At 31.3% G+C, this 18,566-nt stretch overlaps 1 protein-coding gene across 3 annotated transcripts; it reads right to left on the reverse strand.

Moving 5' to 3' along the window:
* Positions 1-319: 319 nt before the first annotated feature.
* On the reverse strand, positions 320-18,497 carry LOC148627741 (carnitine O-palmitoyltransferase 2, mitochondrial-like). Of its 3 annotated transcripts, none has more exons than XM_088577757.1 (15): positions 18,427-18,497; positions 15,304-15,350; positions 14,641-14,840; positions 13,273-13,332; positions 12,206-12,309; positions 11,241-11,374; positions 9,092-9,196; positions 8,365-8,462; positions 7,620-7,766; positions 7,000-7,120; positions 6,390-6,589; positions 5,437-5,606; positions 2,850-3,078; positions 2,176-2,364; positions 320-1,217 (listed from the first exon to the last, which is right to left on the reverse strand). In XM_088577757.1, exons 5-15 carry the CDS (start codon positions 12,293-12,295, stop codon positions 1,075-1,077), a joined length of 1,626 nt encoding a protein of 541 aa, XP_088433883.1. In that variant the 5' UTR covers positions 12,296-12,309; positions 13,273-13,332; positions 14,641-14,840; positions 15,304-15,350; positions 18,427-18,497; the 3' UTR covers positions 320-1,074. The 3 variants fall into 3 exon arrangements, with proteins under 3 accessions (XP_088433883.1, XP_088433863.1, XP_088433873.1); XM_088577737.1 differs by having other exon boundaries at positions 938-1,217; positions 18,342-18,489; XM_088577747.1 differs by lacking the exon at positions 320-1,217 and adding an exon at positions 1,459-1,547 and having other exon boundaries at positions 18,342-18,489.
* Positions 18,498-18,566: the final 69 nt, after the last annotated feature.

The following is an 18,566-nucleotide window of genomic DNA, read 5'->3' on the forward strand; positions in this document are numbered from 1 at the left end:
CAAATATCTATGCATTTCCTACACTAGAAGCTGAGGAATCTGTTAAAGAAAGTGTAACAATGGACAGACCCCAAAGGTGACAGCCTCGACTCTAATGAGTTGGGGGTATAAATAATACTTTCATTAGTTTGTAGTGTGTCTGAAACATATAATGATCACAAAAACTTATTCTTGGTAGTATTTTAAGTACTAGTGTTAAACTCATATGAAAGATTTAAACACAAAAAGGGACCACAGGCTTTTAATTAATGCATCTTATTCCAAATCTGAACAAATTTAGAAAAAAAAAATTGGAATTGGCCAGATAATTACACTATACTAATTTTCATATCATTTTAATAATCAACATTATATAACATTTCATAAATCTTTCAAAATAAATTGACGATATATTTGGTTCCAGTAATAAATTAAAATGCACCAAGGTATGCAAAATGTATAATTTGTTGAGTACAATCATGTATAGATATCACACATGTAAAGATAAAGAAGGACAAAGTAAGCCAATCTCAACTACAGGAGAAAATTTAGTATCTTCCATCAATAGTCGAGAGGCCCTGAAGGTAGATATCTGACTAGGTTGTACAGGTTCTGCATTTGTTCTACTTTCTAATGCTGAGTAATATTTGTAGTTTTAACAAATCATTGATTGATTTCCAATTCATTTTAAATTTTCAAAAGATAGATTCATAAGGAAAAACCAGTAGAAAATGAGGAGAAAAATGTTACTGGTTAAAATAGATTAACTAAACAAAACATATATTTCCCTTGTCTAGTAAATTACATGTAGTTTTATTATTCAAACACATCATTCAATTTTATTCTGTTCTTGCATAAATAAAATTTTTGAGAACTATAACTAAGTAAAATGATTTTGATGGATCAGCAATCAACTTCAAAAAGTTTTTTGTTCAGAAAAACGAGGTCCCAAACTGATACCAAAATTTCATATAAATTTCAGGCTCTTGTCGTCGAGAAACTTTCAAATCAAAATGCAACGTTCATGCTGAAACTAGAATTTTCATATGAGCACAAAAGTACAAAAAAATCTAGAGTAGACATTTCTGTTTATCATTACTGTCTTGGTACTTTCCCTTCCATAACAGCATGAATATCATCTAGACTGGCTTGAAGACAGTCTATAAAACCTCGTACATCTGTAGCAGGAGGATAGTTTGTTACGTTGTATCCCAATCTCTCATCTGTTACACCATAACCTAAAATAAAGAAATGATACATTATACCCCAATCTCTCATCTGTTTCACCATAACCTAAAATAAAGAAATGATACATTATACCCCAATCTCTCATCTGTTACACCATAACCTGAAATAAAGAAGTGATACAATATACCCCAATCTCTCATCTGTTACACCATAACCTAAAATAAAGAAATGATACATTATACCCCAATCTCTCATCTGTTACACCATAACCTGAAATAAAGAAGTGATACAATATACCCCAATCTCTCATCTGTTACACCATAACCTAAAATAAAGAAATGATACATTATACCCCAATCTCTCATCTGTTACACCATAACCTGAAATACAGAAGTGATACATTATACTCCAATCTCTCATCTGTTACACCATAACCTAAAATAAAGAAATGATACATTATACCCCAATCTCTCATCTGTTACCTAAAATAAAAATAAGCACCAAATACAAAATATATATTCAAATCAATTGCAAAATAGACAGTAGTGTTGATCAATATTTAACAAGAATATCTTTTTTTCTTCTTAAACACCTTAATGTCAATAAGTGCAATGATAGTTTATGCTTACTCTTAAAACAGAGTAATTTGGAAAAAATATATCAGGATATTATAAATTGATATTAAAAAAATCTCAATTTATATGAAAGGTAACCCACACAATATTAGAAAGTCATCTTGGTTATCACACTTCTCTGAGAGATTTATGGCACAACCTTTGGTAAAAATTTTATCCAAATTGCTTGGAAAATACAGTCCTGAGAATGCTTACAGTGTGTGATGGTTAGATGCCAACCATTTCTTAGTCCCACACTGCTTTCCAGTGGAGGATAGGAAAATTGACCAATTAAATACAATTATCAATTCAACTGCTTTCAGATCATTATCAATCAGTTCATGCATAAATGCCTAAAAATCTACAAGTTAGCTTGAGATGATATTTGACTTACCCACTCCATATCCATCAGGAACGACAGGAGCAAAGCCTCCTATATTAATGGCAGGACTAGCCACAGTAGAAGTTGATAGAATATTGTGGTTTATTTTAGCATAAGCAGGATCTGAGAACATTTCTGTGTGTATACCATCTCTCTCTGCTACCTTCCTTAAGGCAAATAAATGTCTATCAAAGCCATTACCTATACAAAAATAGAAAATGACGAGGAAATTAGTTTCAGTTTACTGACATTAATTATAGCAGATGAAAGATATCTGTTTTTCTAAATATACATTTGTAGGTTTCATAATGACTGAAAGTTAAATATTGCAAAATATTAACTTAATTCAACATTAGAACAAACAAGCCTTGGCATTTTGTTCAGATTTATTTTTAAGGTTTTAACATAGAGAAACACTCATTAACATTATTAGGATATTAATTTTTAAGGTTTTAACATAGAGAAACACTCATTATTACTACATATATTAGGATATTAATTTTTAAGGTTTTAGCACAGAGAAACACTCACTGTTACTACATGTATTAGGATATTAATTTTTAAGGTTTTAACATAGAGAAACACTCATTATTACTATCAGGATATTAATTTTGTTGATAATTCTTTTCCTCAAAATAAATGAAATTTAATTCTCAATGAAAATTTTCTGGTTTTATAGTATTTACCCATGGCAGCTTTCTTGGTCAGTTCATTATGTAAATCAGAACATGCTACCAAGGCTTTTGTCAGTTCTGATACTGAGGCAGTGACATTAGATGTACAGACCATCTCACAAAACTTCTGTGTACATGCTGTAGCTGGTCTCATTGTTTCCGTTCTACCATGTTTAAATGCTGCAGTACTACATGATTCATAGGTAGCTACAAACTTTCCATATTGTTTATAGTAAGCCATCTAAAATTTAAATATAACTATGTCTAGAAACAAGGGCAGTAAAACAAAATATTCCCTCCCTGCTTTTTTAAACTGACCCTTCCTTCTATAACCTTGGAAATACATAATGTTCTTTGGTGAAGTTTATACAAAGTTTGGTCAAACTACATCTAGAATGTTACACAATGGTGATACAGAAGGAGTGATGGAAATAAGGATTCTAATAGGATAATTAATTGGAAAGAGTAAATAACCAAAATATGATCATGAGTGGCTAGAATCAAGATAAAGAACGCCTAGATTTAACAAGTGTGAGGAACTTCTTCTGTGCACGACTTAAGTCTAAATGACAAATTTTGTCACTTATATGTTGCTATTTTCAACATAAAATTCAAATTCTGTGCATTGCAGTCTGATATACAAAGTGATATTTGGGGGAAAAGTCTGAAAATAAAATTACCGAATCTATTTCACAGCATGAATTATCAAAAATTTTTACACAGGGAACAGTCAGTAAATCACTGCTATATAAAACACAGGCAAATATTTTTCACGTGAAAATCATGTTAATCGAGCCTCACATGAAATTTGTGTGAAATTCACATGAAATTAACATGATTTTCATGTGAAATTCAATAAACACGAATTTCATGTGAACATTTTGTTTGAAATTCACGTGAAGGTTCCATTCACCCTAATTTCATGTGAACAATGTCAATTAGTTTATTTGCTCAATTCAGGTGAAAATCATGTGAAATTCGTGTGAAAATCATGTGAAATAATTTTGCATGCATATTTGATAATAGCTACTCCTACATCTCTGTCACAACTTAATTGGTATTTGGGTAATAAATGTTGTCATACCGAGTAAGTTGAAATTATATTTAATCTGCATTTAAACAGCTCCATCAAGCTAAGATTTTAAGACTAAAAGAATAAGAGAATACAAATGAGCTATCATTAAGGCATCATAAAAACACAAATAAAAGAACAGTGTTCCAATGTCCCCAAAGAAAGAAAAAAGTACTTTAAATTCACTGAAATTTTCCAAGTCCAAGGGCCATTACTTCCGTAAAAATCATTCAACCATAACCAGTCGAACTTAATCTGCAACTTCTCACAGTAAGACTACATACAAAATTTGAAATTAATTGGTAAAAGTATTACAAAAAAAAAGTGCAGATATCTGTAAATTCACTGAAATTTTCTAAGTCCAAGGGCCATAACTTCCATGAAAATTGTTCAACCATACCCAAAGTTTAACTTAATCTAATCTGTAACTTCTCACAGTAAGACTACATACAAAACATAAAATCAATTGGTAAAAGCATTACAAAAAAAAAGTGTGGAAAACTGTAAATTCACTGAAATTTTCTAAGTCCAAAGGCCATAAATTCTGTAACAATCCTTCAACCATAACCAAAATCGAACATAATCTGTAACTCTTCATATAAGGCCACATACCAAAAATACACTCATTTGGTAAAAACATAACAAAAAACAGTGCGGAAAACACGGACAGACAGATGGACAGGTGGACAGGACCGATGGGCAGACGCCTGGTATTTCCATGTCCCATCACGGGGGACAAAAAAGGTGCACTAATAGTCATTATGTCTTTTTGGTTTATTTACCAAGACGTGTATTAAGCAACTCCGTGCAGGTCTGGGTGTCAAAAGAAAAGGCCTATAACAGCACTGAGCTTGTCATAAAAGGCGATTAAAATAGTGCTCAGAACCCTGGCCTGGGGCTAGAGTGCTCTGCCCAAAGAGCAACTGGGTTGTGTGCCCCAGGTGGTATAACGGGGTACCCCTAATATGGAAAACCTTAACGCAAACCATAGTGGTGCAACGTCTTGGGAAAGATGTCACTTTCCTTGCATGTTCAAAGGCCCTTCTGTGGTATTCTCTCGGAGTAAGAAAAATTGGGCTCCCCCACAGGAGGCTAAATTGCCCGAGCTTACCCACCACTCCCTATTTCCAGCGGCAATCAAAATTTGCTCACCCCATTACCCATCATCATTTCATGTTCACTTTATCATCCATTTCATGTTCATTGCCTGAATATAGCTGAAATATTGCTGCTTGGGCGTTAAACCCCAACAATCAACTTAACTTCTAATGGTAAAAGTGTTCAAATAAGCAAAACTTTTATTAGATATGGGCTCAGCTTCATAAAAAAAAATATCAACTTGAAAATTTCCTTGAATCTTTTTTCAACTCAAGTCTAAACCAATGAAATCTCTTGAAGATGAAGATTTGAATAGAAAAATACCACAAATTAAGAGGACAATTTTAATTTAAAAGTTTGTTTGAAATCTGATATAAGACAAAACAAGAAATTTGAAGTTCTATTGAGTGAAAATATAGCATAAATAACCTGTATAGCTAACTGCATAATTGAATCTGGACTAAGTTTCATTGCTTTAATCTGCTTCTTTGTGAATGTGAAATATTCCAGATGATGCTGATCTAATGCTCCAACATGTTTGTCAAAATTTATCTTTGCTGTTTTTATTGCTTCTTTTACATTGCCATCCAATACAAATTCTGTTAAAAATATTTATGTAATGTCAAAACTTCTTTAAATGTTTAATTTAAACAGATGTATAACATACAAAGAACTAAGTTTTAATAAATTCAATGTTTGTTTATAATAATTGGTAATACTTAAATAAATTTTGTACTTCTGAATCATTATGAATAATTCAATTATATGTATTAAGTAAAGTTTACTGGATAGGTAGATCAAAATTGGATCTTCTATACATCATTCCTGTGATTTTGATTACATAAGTTAATGAGTTTTCCTTTATTGGAGCAAAATGTTAAAAAATGGGTCGAAGAAATTGGTCAAAGAAATTGCCAGGTTACCGTAAACAGCAAAAAGGAGTGTGACAGCCCTAAAATTGCATCCCAAGATATGGAATTCCATACTGAAGTTGCATACCAAATATCTAGTGGATGTCATTTATAATTGTTGATAAAAATGATATAAAAATATTTTCACCACCCTCTTGCTCACCATTCAACATTCTGCATGAGAGCAATCTGGTAAAATATTTACAGACAAAATTAAAGTTTTTAAATTTCAATAAATTTACGCAACTTACCTCCCCTTGACAAAAAATCATGCAATGACATATACATCAATGTCATGAAATAATGAAGTATGTCCATAATATTGTATGGGTTTTATGTTAAAAAATGTATTCAGTAACTAATTGATGATTTCTTATATGCCCATCAGATACCTTTAGTTTTAGATTATTTAGACTATTTATCTACTATAATATATGTTGTTAAGTATAATTTAACATCGAATTAACTGACCCAAGTGCTGAACAGTTTGTGAAGAATTGGCAGTGGCTGCTGGTTTAGTATCAGGATGGACTTTGGGATTCTCTGTTGAGTCCTTAAATATTTCATTAATATATCTGACCACTGCAACACCGTCTCCCCAAGAATGTTCAAAGTTTACACATGCTCTCCCATCTTGTGTGAAAATTAATGAAAAGCTCTTGTCATACCACCTGTTTGAAATTAAATATAACAAGTTACTGATTGAATATGTATATGAAATGAAAATTGTAAGTACCTCCTTTCCAACAGAATGATTTTGAGCCACTAATATTTCAGACCGCCTTCATATATAGATATGATATTTCATTCTGTATTAGATTGTACCCTATGACACAAGCACAGAATGGGTCTGGGAAGTATGGAATGTTCCAATTGGTGGAGACATCAGTGATATACCAACATGGTGGTGCATATCAACTACATTGTTATTTGTGTACAAACAGCTCTTTCCATCACAGGCAAAGCCTAAAATCATATTAGCATCTGCAAAACTGATGTTTATAACATGGAAATAATCCATATCACATTGTAGGTTGGAATTTTAACAATTTTAGTTTTATTAACTTATTTAAGTACCAACCTATTGACACCATCTCCATGTAGGAAATTCTTTGTTATCAAATTAGGATCTTCATGTGCACAGTCGTCTAATGTCAGGATAAATATGGAACTATCTATCAACTTCAAGGTATTTTCATTACCTGTCAAATGAAGACCAGATAAAATACGAAGTACCTCAGATTGCAGATAATAAAACATTCTCTGAATACATTTATAATTTTTTTCATCCTTGGTATCTCCAAGAAGTATGAATTGGTGTCAGAAATACTTGTGACATGTACCTTTTTGATAAAATGATTGTGACATAACTTGTCCATTGAAAAACAAACTTACTGCTACTTTATTACACAGAAATATAAAATTAAATCTGATATCAAATTAACTTAGAATACTTCAGTTAGTTTTTAATGGTATATTTTTACAATGTTCTACACAAAATGTAAAGATAAGTTTTAAGCAAGGCCTCATGAAAATATCTAGTGCAAACTTTTTTCATCATACTTCAATTTTATTCGTCTTTAATTATTCTGAGGTTGACTGATATTTCCACCTTTTTTATCAATATTTGAGATAATAGGGGATAAGAAGAAAAACTCATGATAAGATTCAGATGAAAGTGAGCTTTATAATTCTACAAACCAGAATTAAGAAGTTGTTGTCTAACTGTAGCCCAGGTATTCCTGTTTTCGGCTGTCATTACACCAACTGGGTATTCTGGTGGAGGCCTGTTATCTCTCTGAATGTAGTCCAAGTGGGACATTATGACATCAGCTGGTAGTATATTCCCTGAAAATTTTGAGATTTTAAAAGTGAGCAGATAAAAAAGTTAAATGCATACTAGTGAAGTAAAAAATTAAATAAGAAATTGGTCCACAAAGCACAAAACTGTATATAATGTATAACTGTATATAATGTGTATTTTCATGTAAGTACATATATTAGACTTGAAATTTAAATAATATACATATATTAAATAATCCATCTCAAGGATACCAATTTCAATGTAGATTATTGTATGTATATTGAAAGCAATTTTCCAAAAAAGAAGTTATCCCCCTTTGCTGAATTTCCTTAACCATGTACATTTTTATGTGACAGTTTCTTTACAATGTTAATGCCTTGCACTTAAAGTAAAAATGTTTCATTTACTTTATAATATTATGTAGTATGGCTATTTTTAACTGATTTGATTAAAATTAAACCATTTGTTTCAGGAAAAAACACAACAAAGCAGAGAAGCAAAATAAACATTTTTTTCCTTCATGTGGTAGTAATGTTAGTGAGAAAATAAATGAATTTTGGAGTTTGTACTTTGTTTATTCCAATTACAAGTAAAATTAAGTCAAGATTGAGTAATTGCTGTAATAAGAACAGTTAAAAATACCATCTCTATCAAAAACATCAAATATGTAGTAGTGACCATTCCTCATGACTAAGATGTGTTTTCCTGTGTTATCTGTGACTAATTCATCTTTATCATGTCTACAACAGAAAATAAAAAAAATGTAAAGTTGCATTGTTGTGCTAGGTATACTCCACTCAAAGTAAAAAATGACCCACGAAACAGGAAGTTGTTACTGGAAGGCAACCAAAATGGCTTTAAACAATAAAACCACTTAATAAATTTGAAATCAAGTGATTTATTGAGAATCAAGATAATAGCAAGAAATTTTCTTAGGAACATAATGATGAATGGTATGACAGATGGACAAGATCAATAATTAAATTTAAAACAGCAATTATATGTGTAAAAATCTTCATAAATAATTTATTACATGTATTGCAATAGCACATGGTTGTCAGTCTTAGTTTTTTTTCCCAAAGAAACCAATAACAATAATAACCAGAAATAATCTATCTTATTATAATAGTATAATAAATTTTGCATTTGGCTTAATACAGAATTCAGAAGTTAAAGAATGTCTTTATTGTTTAATTTGTGTCATTTTTTGGTCTTTTACGACATCAAGAAACAATCCTTTTTCAGTAATGCTAAAAAATTAAAAACTAAGGTTAAATCTTAAAATTTCAACTTAATAAATATTTTTCAACCATGTAAACATCCTAATAATTGTTTAGCTTGTATCATGATTTCTTTTCTTTGTACTTACTTTGGGATTCGAGTTGAATTGAACAACCTGAAATACTGACTCATATCAAGTGGGAAGGCACCATAAAAATAGGCACCAAACCATGCTATAGACTGAGGCACCCATCTATAAGATAAAAATACATGTACATATGATATGGTTTTGAAAAAAAAAAAAAAGTTTTTTTTTTCACCTTGAGGTTTAATATTTTGGCATTCTCTAACCTAAAAGACTGACCTATCAGTTTTAAATTTTAACAATAAATGAGCGTTCATATAAATGGAACAAAAATTGTAAAAGCTGTCGGCAAAATTATAAGTAATGTTAGTTTTGGGATTCCTGTTTGAATTGAAGAACCCCCACACGTCCCCATGTTGAATACTAAAGTAAATTTTTTGGTAAGAGAAATACACGTAGAAGGACCCCAATAAAACAAGGAAAAAGAGTGTTTTTTAGGCTTTAGACCTTTATCTCCTAACTAACTTCTGTTACTCAGAATGGTAGTTTAAAACTCCTGACTCTGATTTCTTTGAGTTTTAGTTCATCAAAGTAAATGTCATTGTAGCAGAACAAAACGTACACTTAACCTATAATTTATCATGGTGAATAATAATCATGTCATAAACTGCAAGCATTTAGAAAAAAAAGTCAGAAAAACGGTTATTTCTGTGAAGTTAGCTAAGTTCAAGGCCCGTAATTTCGGTAAAAATCATTGGAGCAGACCTAACTAAGGCCTTGTCCTGTAACTTATCATGGTGAACTTATATATCAAAAATAGTGTCAATATCTGCAAGCGTTAAGAAAAAAAAGTCTGGAAAACTGTTATTTCCATGAATTTTGTTAAGTTCAAGGCCTGTAATTTCTATAAAAATCATCAGAGCAGAACAAAAATTACACTTAACCTGTAACTTATCAAGGTGAATTAATATATTAAAAATCATGTCAATATCTGCAAGCGCTTAGAAAAAAAGTCTGGAAAACTGTTATTTCTGTGAATTTTATTAAGTTCAATGCCCGTAATTTTGGTAAAAATCATTGGAGTAAATTGAAAGTTAAACTTGACCTGTAACTTATCATGGTGAACTTATATCCCAAAAATAATGTCAATATCTGCAAGCGTTTAGAAAAAAAAGTCTGGAAAACTGTTATTTCTATGAATTTTGTTAAGTTCAAGGCCTGTAATTTCTATAAAAATCATCAGAGCAGAACAAAAATTACACTTAACCTGTAACTTATCAAGGTGAATTAATATATTAAAAATCATGTCAATATCTGCAAGCGCTTAGAAAAAAAGTCTGGAAAACTGTTATTTCTGTGAATTTTATTAAGTTCAAGGCCCGTAATTTTGGTAAAAATCATTGGAGTGAATTGAAAGTTAAACTTGACCTGTAACTTATCATGGTGAACTTATATACCAAAAATCATGTCAATATCTGCAAGTGTTCAGAAAAAAAGTCCAGAAAACTGAAGATGGACGGCTCAAAAACATTATACACTTTGAAACTTCGTGTGTGGGGTATAATAAAGACTACAAATAGGGCATGTAAAAAATACTCTCAGCAGTTTGGCTGGCACCAGTGCTTAAATGCAAATTCTGGCTTAAAATTTCATTTCCACTTGTCTATTTGAAATGACCTAAAAGAAAAAAAATACTATAGAACGATTGTAAATTGTGTCAGTCATCTGCCTCTAGATTGCTTTGAAATAACTTATTTTCTAAAAAAAAAATAAAAACCAGTCCTGACTTACGACAAAAATGGTGAAGCTGTATATAGAAAGTTTAAGCATATTTCTGACCATGTTTTACCAACTGCCCAATTCATAAATGCTTGGTAATAAAAATAGATTCTAAGAAATGCTAATGACCTTTGACAAGCATGTATACTTTAAAAAACAAAAACAAAATAGTGCAACATATCTTTGGAATCTTGACTTGTTCGTAATATAAAATTTGTTTGTTTTTAGTTTGTGTAGATGTTGATTCTCTTGAATTAGCTTGAAAATAAAAATATATTATGAAGTTATAAAATATATGCAGCCTACATCAAATCCAAAGACATTTACAAGTTGAGTTAGTCAAAGAAAAAAATAAGAATAAGTCAAGTGGGAAAAAATATTCTAAAAAATATATAATTCAGTGAAACAGTAATGCCCCTTATCATTAACATACCTGACAAATCTTCGAAATTCTTTAGTATCACTTTTACTGGGATGTAAGTGAAAGACTTCTGGTTCTAATACACCAGCTCTAAATGTTTTCAGGTACCTTAAAGATGACACCAACATATTTGTAGCTCTCACCAACTGAAAATGTAGAATATGAAATATATCACAGTACTGCTTAAATTAACATTTTACTCTATTTAATATATCAGCAACTGATCTGAGACAGATATTTTAGTTTCAAAAACAGAACAATTCTATCTCAATATATCGTATTCATGTCATTCAATCATAGCAAATGTTGATTGTGATTGTAGAGTGAAGTACTTGAATATTATATGGAAATTTAAGTCCTAGATCACTGCTTTTATGACATAATATTTGATCCTAATTAATGGATCTGAATAATCTTCTATAAAGTCCATAATGAGGACATTGCCAGCATCAACATAACACTAAGTCCAATCAGAATCTTTAGTTCTTATTATATCAATTAATAGTTCACAATGACATTTTATAACCTTGAAGATCTTGATCCATATCATTGGTGTTAACATTAAAATATGAAAAAAAGTTTACTGAGGTTCTGATTTAATTGGGACAGAGCATCAGCAACAAGAAGGTGGCTTGAAACATGAAAGGCTTGAAATGGTTCTGTCTGAAATGATATCATATTTCAAAAGGTGTTGTTTGAACTTTAAACATGAGCTCAGAGCAGCTTTAAGATGTCTTCGAACATTTCCCCAAGTTCAGACATTGGCCATATAAAACATGGAGGCTCATTATCAACAAACTCTTTATCTGAGTACAGATAAATCTGTCCCTCATAGGGAAAGCCTAAAATGCTATTTACCTCCTATAGTACAAAAGGCATCCTTTTCATTTTTAAGCAAGGCATTTCTTTCTAATAGTCTACATGTACCATAAGACCATGTGTGCTTCTGAATACAATGAAACTATATGGCAGTTTACCTGTGACATATACTCTGGTTTCGGATCGTCATGAAAGACGATGAAAGGATTATAATTGAGCACCACAGATTCTCTGGCCGATAAGTACATGTCAAACCAGGCATCTGAAACATATAGTAGGCATACCATAAATAAATGATTATTCTTCAGTATATACACAAAAACAAAACTTACTTATCATGCATACTTTGTAGTTTTAGTAGTTTTGAATATTTACATATGGAAAATTGGACAATTTTGTGATTACAGATACCCCCACATTCCAAAAATTTGGAGGGCCATTAAATTGGGGCATGAGTCCTGCAAAGTAAATGCAATATAAATCCTAATTGATGTTAATAGTCCAATGTATTGATGCGATATAAATCCTAATTGATGTTAATAGTCCAATGTATTGTTTTCACGTTTGAATAGATTGATTGAAGGGTTCTTTAAAATTGTAACAAATAGAAAAAAATTCAAATGAAATTGGTATGTGCAGCCAACTCATTGAGCAGGAGAACAAAGAAGTAAAATAATTTTAGTAATAAAAAATATGTGTCATTTTTACATACATTTCGGAAATTGATTAACTTGAAATTTGTTAACATTAGTCATATTTGTGTTGTTAAATAAATAGACATATAACAGCGACTGCAAGTGTTAGCTTTTAAACAAAATAAAATGGTAACATTGTAAGATAATTTCAAAATATAAGTAAATAAGGTATCTCATTGAATTCATATTATAGTGAAGTTGTTATAGACAACTGCGATACACAGACTAAAAAAAATATTTGAATGTATTATGGAAATAGAAATACTCAGACTATGTAAACATAAAGCAAGAACTCAATTGTTACTCAAATGTAAAGAATACTCAAACTAATTGTTAATTCTAAATAAATGTAGTAAACAATAATAATATACATATATCTCTGATAAATTGTTGCACAATATACTGGAAAGGACTCATATAGGCATTACCTGCTGCCCGTTCCTATTCAGCCTTACACTGTATAAAATATTGTTTACATTAAGCACAATATACCCTTTCTAATACCATGAACATTGTTGACTATTACTAACCTGTGACATAACTGGTGTGTTTATTTTTCTTATTATCTTCAATAAGCTTTTGATTGAGTTCTACAATAGATAAGTGGAATATATACATACAGTAACCCCTGTCTAAACTTAACTCTGAATCAAGTGAAAGCCTGTGTAAATCAGACACTTTTTGAAATCCCTTCGTTTCAGTTTAAAGGAATTTTTGAACCATGCTAAACTAGACACCTGTCTAAACCAAACAAATTCTACAGTCTAAAAGGGGTTCAGATAACACAAGTTTCACCATAGTTAAAACCGAATCATTGCAAATTCAACTTCAGTGGATCATATATATATAAAGACTGTAACATGGTTATCTCTCATGGTTTTATTTTTTTTATAGAATTTTTATAGCTTAAATGATGATTTAGGTGTTACTGGTATTTTTAAAGGTTCATGCTGTTCATTTTCCAGCTTTTTGGTATCTGTGTTATATGTTATGTTCTTCATATGTTGTAATTTCTGCGTTCTCAGTGTTGTCCTGTCAAATGATTTCCTTCCTTTATCTCATTTTTTCTAATGAAGAAATTAAATTGTTATGCAAACCAAATACAATGTTTACACAGAATATCAACTACAAATCAAAGAATGTGACCTAGATGGATACAAGACAAACAGTTTTATACCAGTAAAATACCCTTTATAATTGTCTTCGCTAGTTATAAAATAATTGCTTATAGGTCTACAGACTGCATTATCATGATAACTTGACTGCCCATGTGTTAGTGATATTGCCTGAAACGTTGATAAATGCCCTGAGCTGCAGGTGAGAGCATAATTAATGCTAAAGGCATTATCCCTTCCTAAGGGGCAAGGGCAGTCAATTTATTGATAATGCCCTGTACATTACAAAGCAACTGTTGTGTAATTTCATTGAAGAACCTAATGAGGGGGTTACCCCAAGATAATGCCCCATGCATAATCATGTGGTAATGTCCTCATGACATTTCAAAACACGTTAAGGAATACCACATGACCATGTTTTAACCAATTAGAATAGCTCATTATTCTTCGATATGAAATAATGATAAATAACACTGTACAGAAACAATAACTAAGGCCACATTAAAGTTAATTATTGTTTCTAAATTTCCGTTCTGCTGGCTAGATTATGCCCTACCTCCTACATCTCTATGAAGAAATTCTTATATTCTGAATACTCTTGTTTTCATTGCCAGTGCATGTTGACAGAATTAAAAATGTGCATCCTTCATTTACATTTTTTATTGAACAATCATAAACACCAAAGGTGAAACAAAATAAAATTGAAGAAGAGGGCTCCTTTCCTCATTAATTTTCATAAAATAAGCATAAAAAAAACAAGAAATTAACATTGATTTAACTTACCATTGCCAATGTTATTCCTAAAGAAATTTGTTATAGTCTCCGTGTTTTTGAATTCCTCTGGTGACAATATTACATGCTGGGACTCTAAATACTTCTCACATGTGTGATCTAATGGTGGGATTTTTAGACGTGGCAAGCTTTTCTGGAAATGATTTGTAGGTACAATGCTCTTGTGCAGAAAGTCTGGGTCTGTAGATGAACTGACAAAAAAGAATGAAATGTCTTGTCTGAATTCTGAAATCAACTGTACTCATTTTCAGACAAGTTTTCAAGATTCTGAAATAAAACAATTTCGACTGGACAAATGTATCAAAAGAAAAGGGTACTAGACTAACCCAGGAAAGTTTAAATTAGTATCAAAGATTTTGGACGGTTTAAAGAGTGTCATGGACCTCTTACCTGAAGTGCAAACTGTCATCAAAGCAAAGATTGCCTTTGGTCCATTGTTAGACATTAATGGCAGTTTTTAGCATAAATGTTTCCATATACAATATATACAAGTATAAAATAAAAAGTAATTCCCTTGACAATTAATGTATCATTATTTCCATGTTTTTAGCTGAACTGCTACTTAAGCATGTCATACAGTTCAACAACCTCTAGTTACACAAAGTTTTAATGTTTCATTTATCAATCATGGTGAATGGGTTTTAAAATAAATACCTGAAACAGCCTGTCTGTATGATCTTTGAAATATCTTTAAGAATTGTCTGAAAAGAAAGAAAAATACAATGAAAATATTTTCTTTGGGTTAATACCATGGAAGTTGGAACAACTTTGATAGAGAATAAACTGGTTGCTTTGATCAATTTTAGCATTTTTAAGACAAAAATTATGCAGGTAAAGGGATCCTAATTGGCAAGAAAACATGAAAACCATACTTAATCATAACTGTCATTAGACAAGTAGTAACATTGAGCTAAAGTTAATAAAACTATTTTTTAGACAAGGACTGTAGAGCCCAAAATATTGTTAGTACAAGTTAGTTCTTTGCTGGCATCCAAGGATACTTCCTGAAATCATGTTATTGAATATGCAATAACATCGGGTAAAACTTTGAAACCTAAAGTGAGTACACTTGAAAAATATTGATTTCAGCTCGAACCTTGGTTCCCTTGATTGCTCTTTATTCTAACAAATACATTTGAAACTCAATGTGTCAAACTTGAAAGACTCAAATATTTTGACCTGGTCCTTTCAACTTCAACTTATCCAGATTTGACTGTATACAAATTCCTACTTGTAGATTGAACCTGTCTCAAATTGTTAATTTTGGGCTATATCACCACATTTGAATTTGGAAAGTCTCCTCTAGCATATATGTTAATATTCAAGAAACACATTTTGCTTTATCACACAATAAGGACTGAGCTTGCATAAGGGGAAAATAACTCTCAATAAATGGAAAGGTACATAATTATGTTTTATATGTATAAGTTAAATGACTCTAAAGTTGACACATTTCTCACTACTTTTAAATCTTGATATACATCTGTATTCCCTTATTCTTTCATTGAAATTCAATGAATTAAGGATCTTACTTATTAATACATTATTCATGTGATCCCAACTGGAGCTAAATGGTCTAAAAAATGGTAAAATGAAAATCGAGGATCTTATATACAGTTGATAGATTTTTTAAGGTTTGTATCATCACCAAACTAATGTGATATCATGACATCACAACAAACATGTGAAAAGTCAACCCAAACTTCAATCAGACCAAGCAGCTCCCAGACTAATTGGGAGTATGAACTGTGGGGCTATTCAGGTTATGTCTGTCTCAATCTATACATTACACATACATATCTCAAAGAATATTATTTGTTAAACAATGTTAAACATTGCATGGCATTAGTATTGAGTGACTTCAGTAAATTCAAAATCAGGTAGTGAGATTTCAAAATTTATTGGTTATGTTACAGCAACTTATTTCTTTAACAACACAGTTAATTGATAAAGAACTAAAATTGTTCAAATAAATCATATATGCTAAGTGAAAGACTTTTGACATCAACCTAGTACCGTAAGTCACATGATTCATTGCTGTCCCTCCAAAAGCATTCAAATTTCCAGGTAGTGCCAGTCTCATATTAATTCTGCACTATGTCACTACAATCAAGGATATCGATGGGCTTCGCCAATGTCACAATTTGCAATTTGTGATATTTTTTAATGCTGGGGACAAAAATAACCAGTTTGTGATTTTCTTGGCGCCTATGTTTTGAGTGACAAAGATGACTCATCAGTGGACTTGCTATCATATCTTAAAAAACATAGAATATTTCTTTTAAAACCCATGTTGGCCCTGATTTTTTGGAAATTGGCAACAAAAATTGGCAGCTGACAATTTTTCTGGTGACAGAATTTACGAAGCCAGAGCAGCCCCTGAGAATAGTTTAACACCATTTTAAGAATAATCAATATTTATCTCACCTTTTAACTGTAATGATATCAAATAATTGACTGGTATTCAAAATTTGAAACCAATGAAAATAACAAAATATTCTGTTTGTTTATTGAGTGTGTGTATCATAACATGGACTTTATATTATCAATATTTCATAGTCCCTGATTCTTTGAATTTAATGCAAATATGTATTAATTTAAAGACCCAGGGCAAACAGCTACTCGGGGCAAAGACTTGTTACTGTTGGAACACAGAGGCATGTTACAATTGATTATATAGGTCATAAACATTATCAGGACCCTGATGTGATAATGTTTATGACCTATATAGTGGTTTAACATGTTTCTGGTGTAACCTTTCCAGTGTAATCACAACTTAGGATTTTTTTTGTAACAAAGAACAGGGGCCTGACTGTGTTGATCATACTTCATTAAGGTCAAGGTCAAGTGATAATATATCCAAATCAGCTCAACCTTCCATATATGGTTTATGATTCTTTTGTTTGTCATTGTGATTTACTGTACACCAGTGTAAGCGAAATTGGTTTAGAGATTACCAGGTCAAATCTCATATTTTGAACTATTCTACTATTTGGGCAACTAAAAAAAACATATTTTTTACAGGACCAAAGGGGCATTTTTCCCAGATATGTCTGTCGGTTTTGTGGTATTTTGTTTTCACTGGTACACCCTAAAAATCCATGTATGCATCCAAATTTTGATATTGATTTTCAATTATTGATTATTGACCTACAATAAAATAAACAGACCTTACTTATGGTTTGCTATGTAGGAAACATTCCTCACTAAAATGCAATGATATTTAAATGCACACATGACCCACCGTTTCAAAGACATCTTTTTTATCAACGAAGCTACTTCTTATTCAAAGGATCTTAATAAAACCCTGCAATCTACCATGTATGCCAATAATTCTACCAATATTTGGAATACCCTGCGTCATCTCTCAGTTATTACTAATGAAAAATTCCTAAACAAACTTAGCAAACTGATAAATGGCATGAAGTCTAATTTGTAAAAAATGGAACCTGAGACTTGCTATGGACTTTGCTAGCACTTAACTCGTCATAAGGCCATTGCCTTCCTCATATAAGAAGACTATCCTCGCTACATGTATAAAAACAAACATTTCCATCAATTGTTGTTAAGTTTCATCAGAGGCTTTGTATTTTGACCACTGGCATCGGGTTAACCCACTATATAACGAGCTCAAGTGTTTGTAATGTAAAGTCTAAAGACTGGTAAAATTCAGGTAAATTTTCTTATGATACCTTATTTTGTTTTGTAATTGGAGAATTCAAAATGCGTCCTGTTGCAGAAATTTTAGTTGTTAGCATTTTTATCTCACAGGCTGACCTCTTTTCAAGATGTTAGATTGTTCGCGATTCGCCTCGCCTGTAGGTCCCTACTACCGGAAGTTTAGAAGTGACATTAAATTTTATTCAAATTCGGGACGAAAGTAAAATTACGGAATGTTACCTCGCTTTCTCTTATTT

The sequence above is a fragment of the Perna viridis genome, chromosome 1, assembly GCF_037379345.1.
Source record: "Perna viridis isolate PV_CMFRI_1.1 ecotype Kerala chromosome 1, ASM3737934v1, whole genome shotgun sequence".
Classification (NCBI taxonomy): Eukaryota; Metazoa; Mollusca; class Bivalvia; order Mytilida; family Mytilidae; genus Perna; species Perna viridis.

Excerpts from the sequence above, each read along its gene's own strand:
- LOC148627741 (XM_088577737.1), bottom strand. The coding sequence starts at position 18,407 with ATGCTAACAACTAAAATTTCTGCAACAGGACGCATTTTGAATTCTCCA. Across the intron at positions 9,197-11,240 it reads GAATTTCGAAGATTTGTCAG|ATGGGTGCCTCAGTCTATAG; the intron begins GTATGTTAATGA and ends TTTATCTTATAG. Across the intron at positions 1,218-2,175 it reads TCCTGATGGATATGGAGTGG|GTTATGGTGTAACAGATGAG; the intron begins GTAAGTCAAATA and ends TCTTTATTTTAG.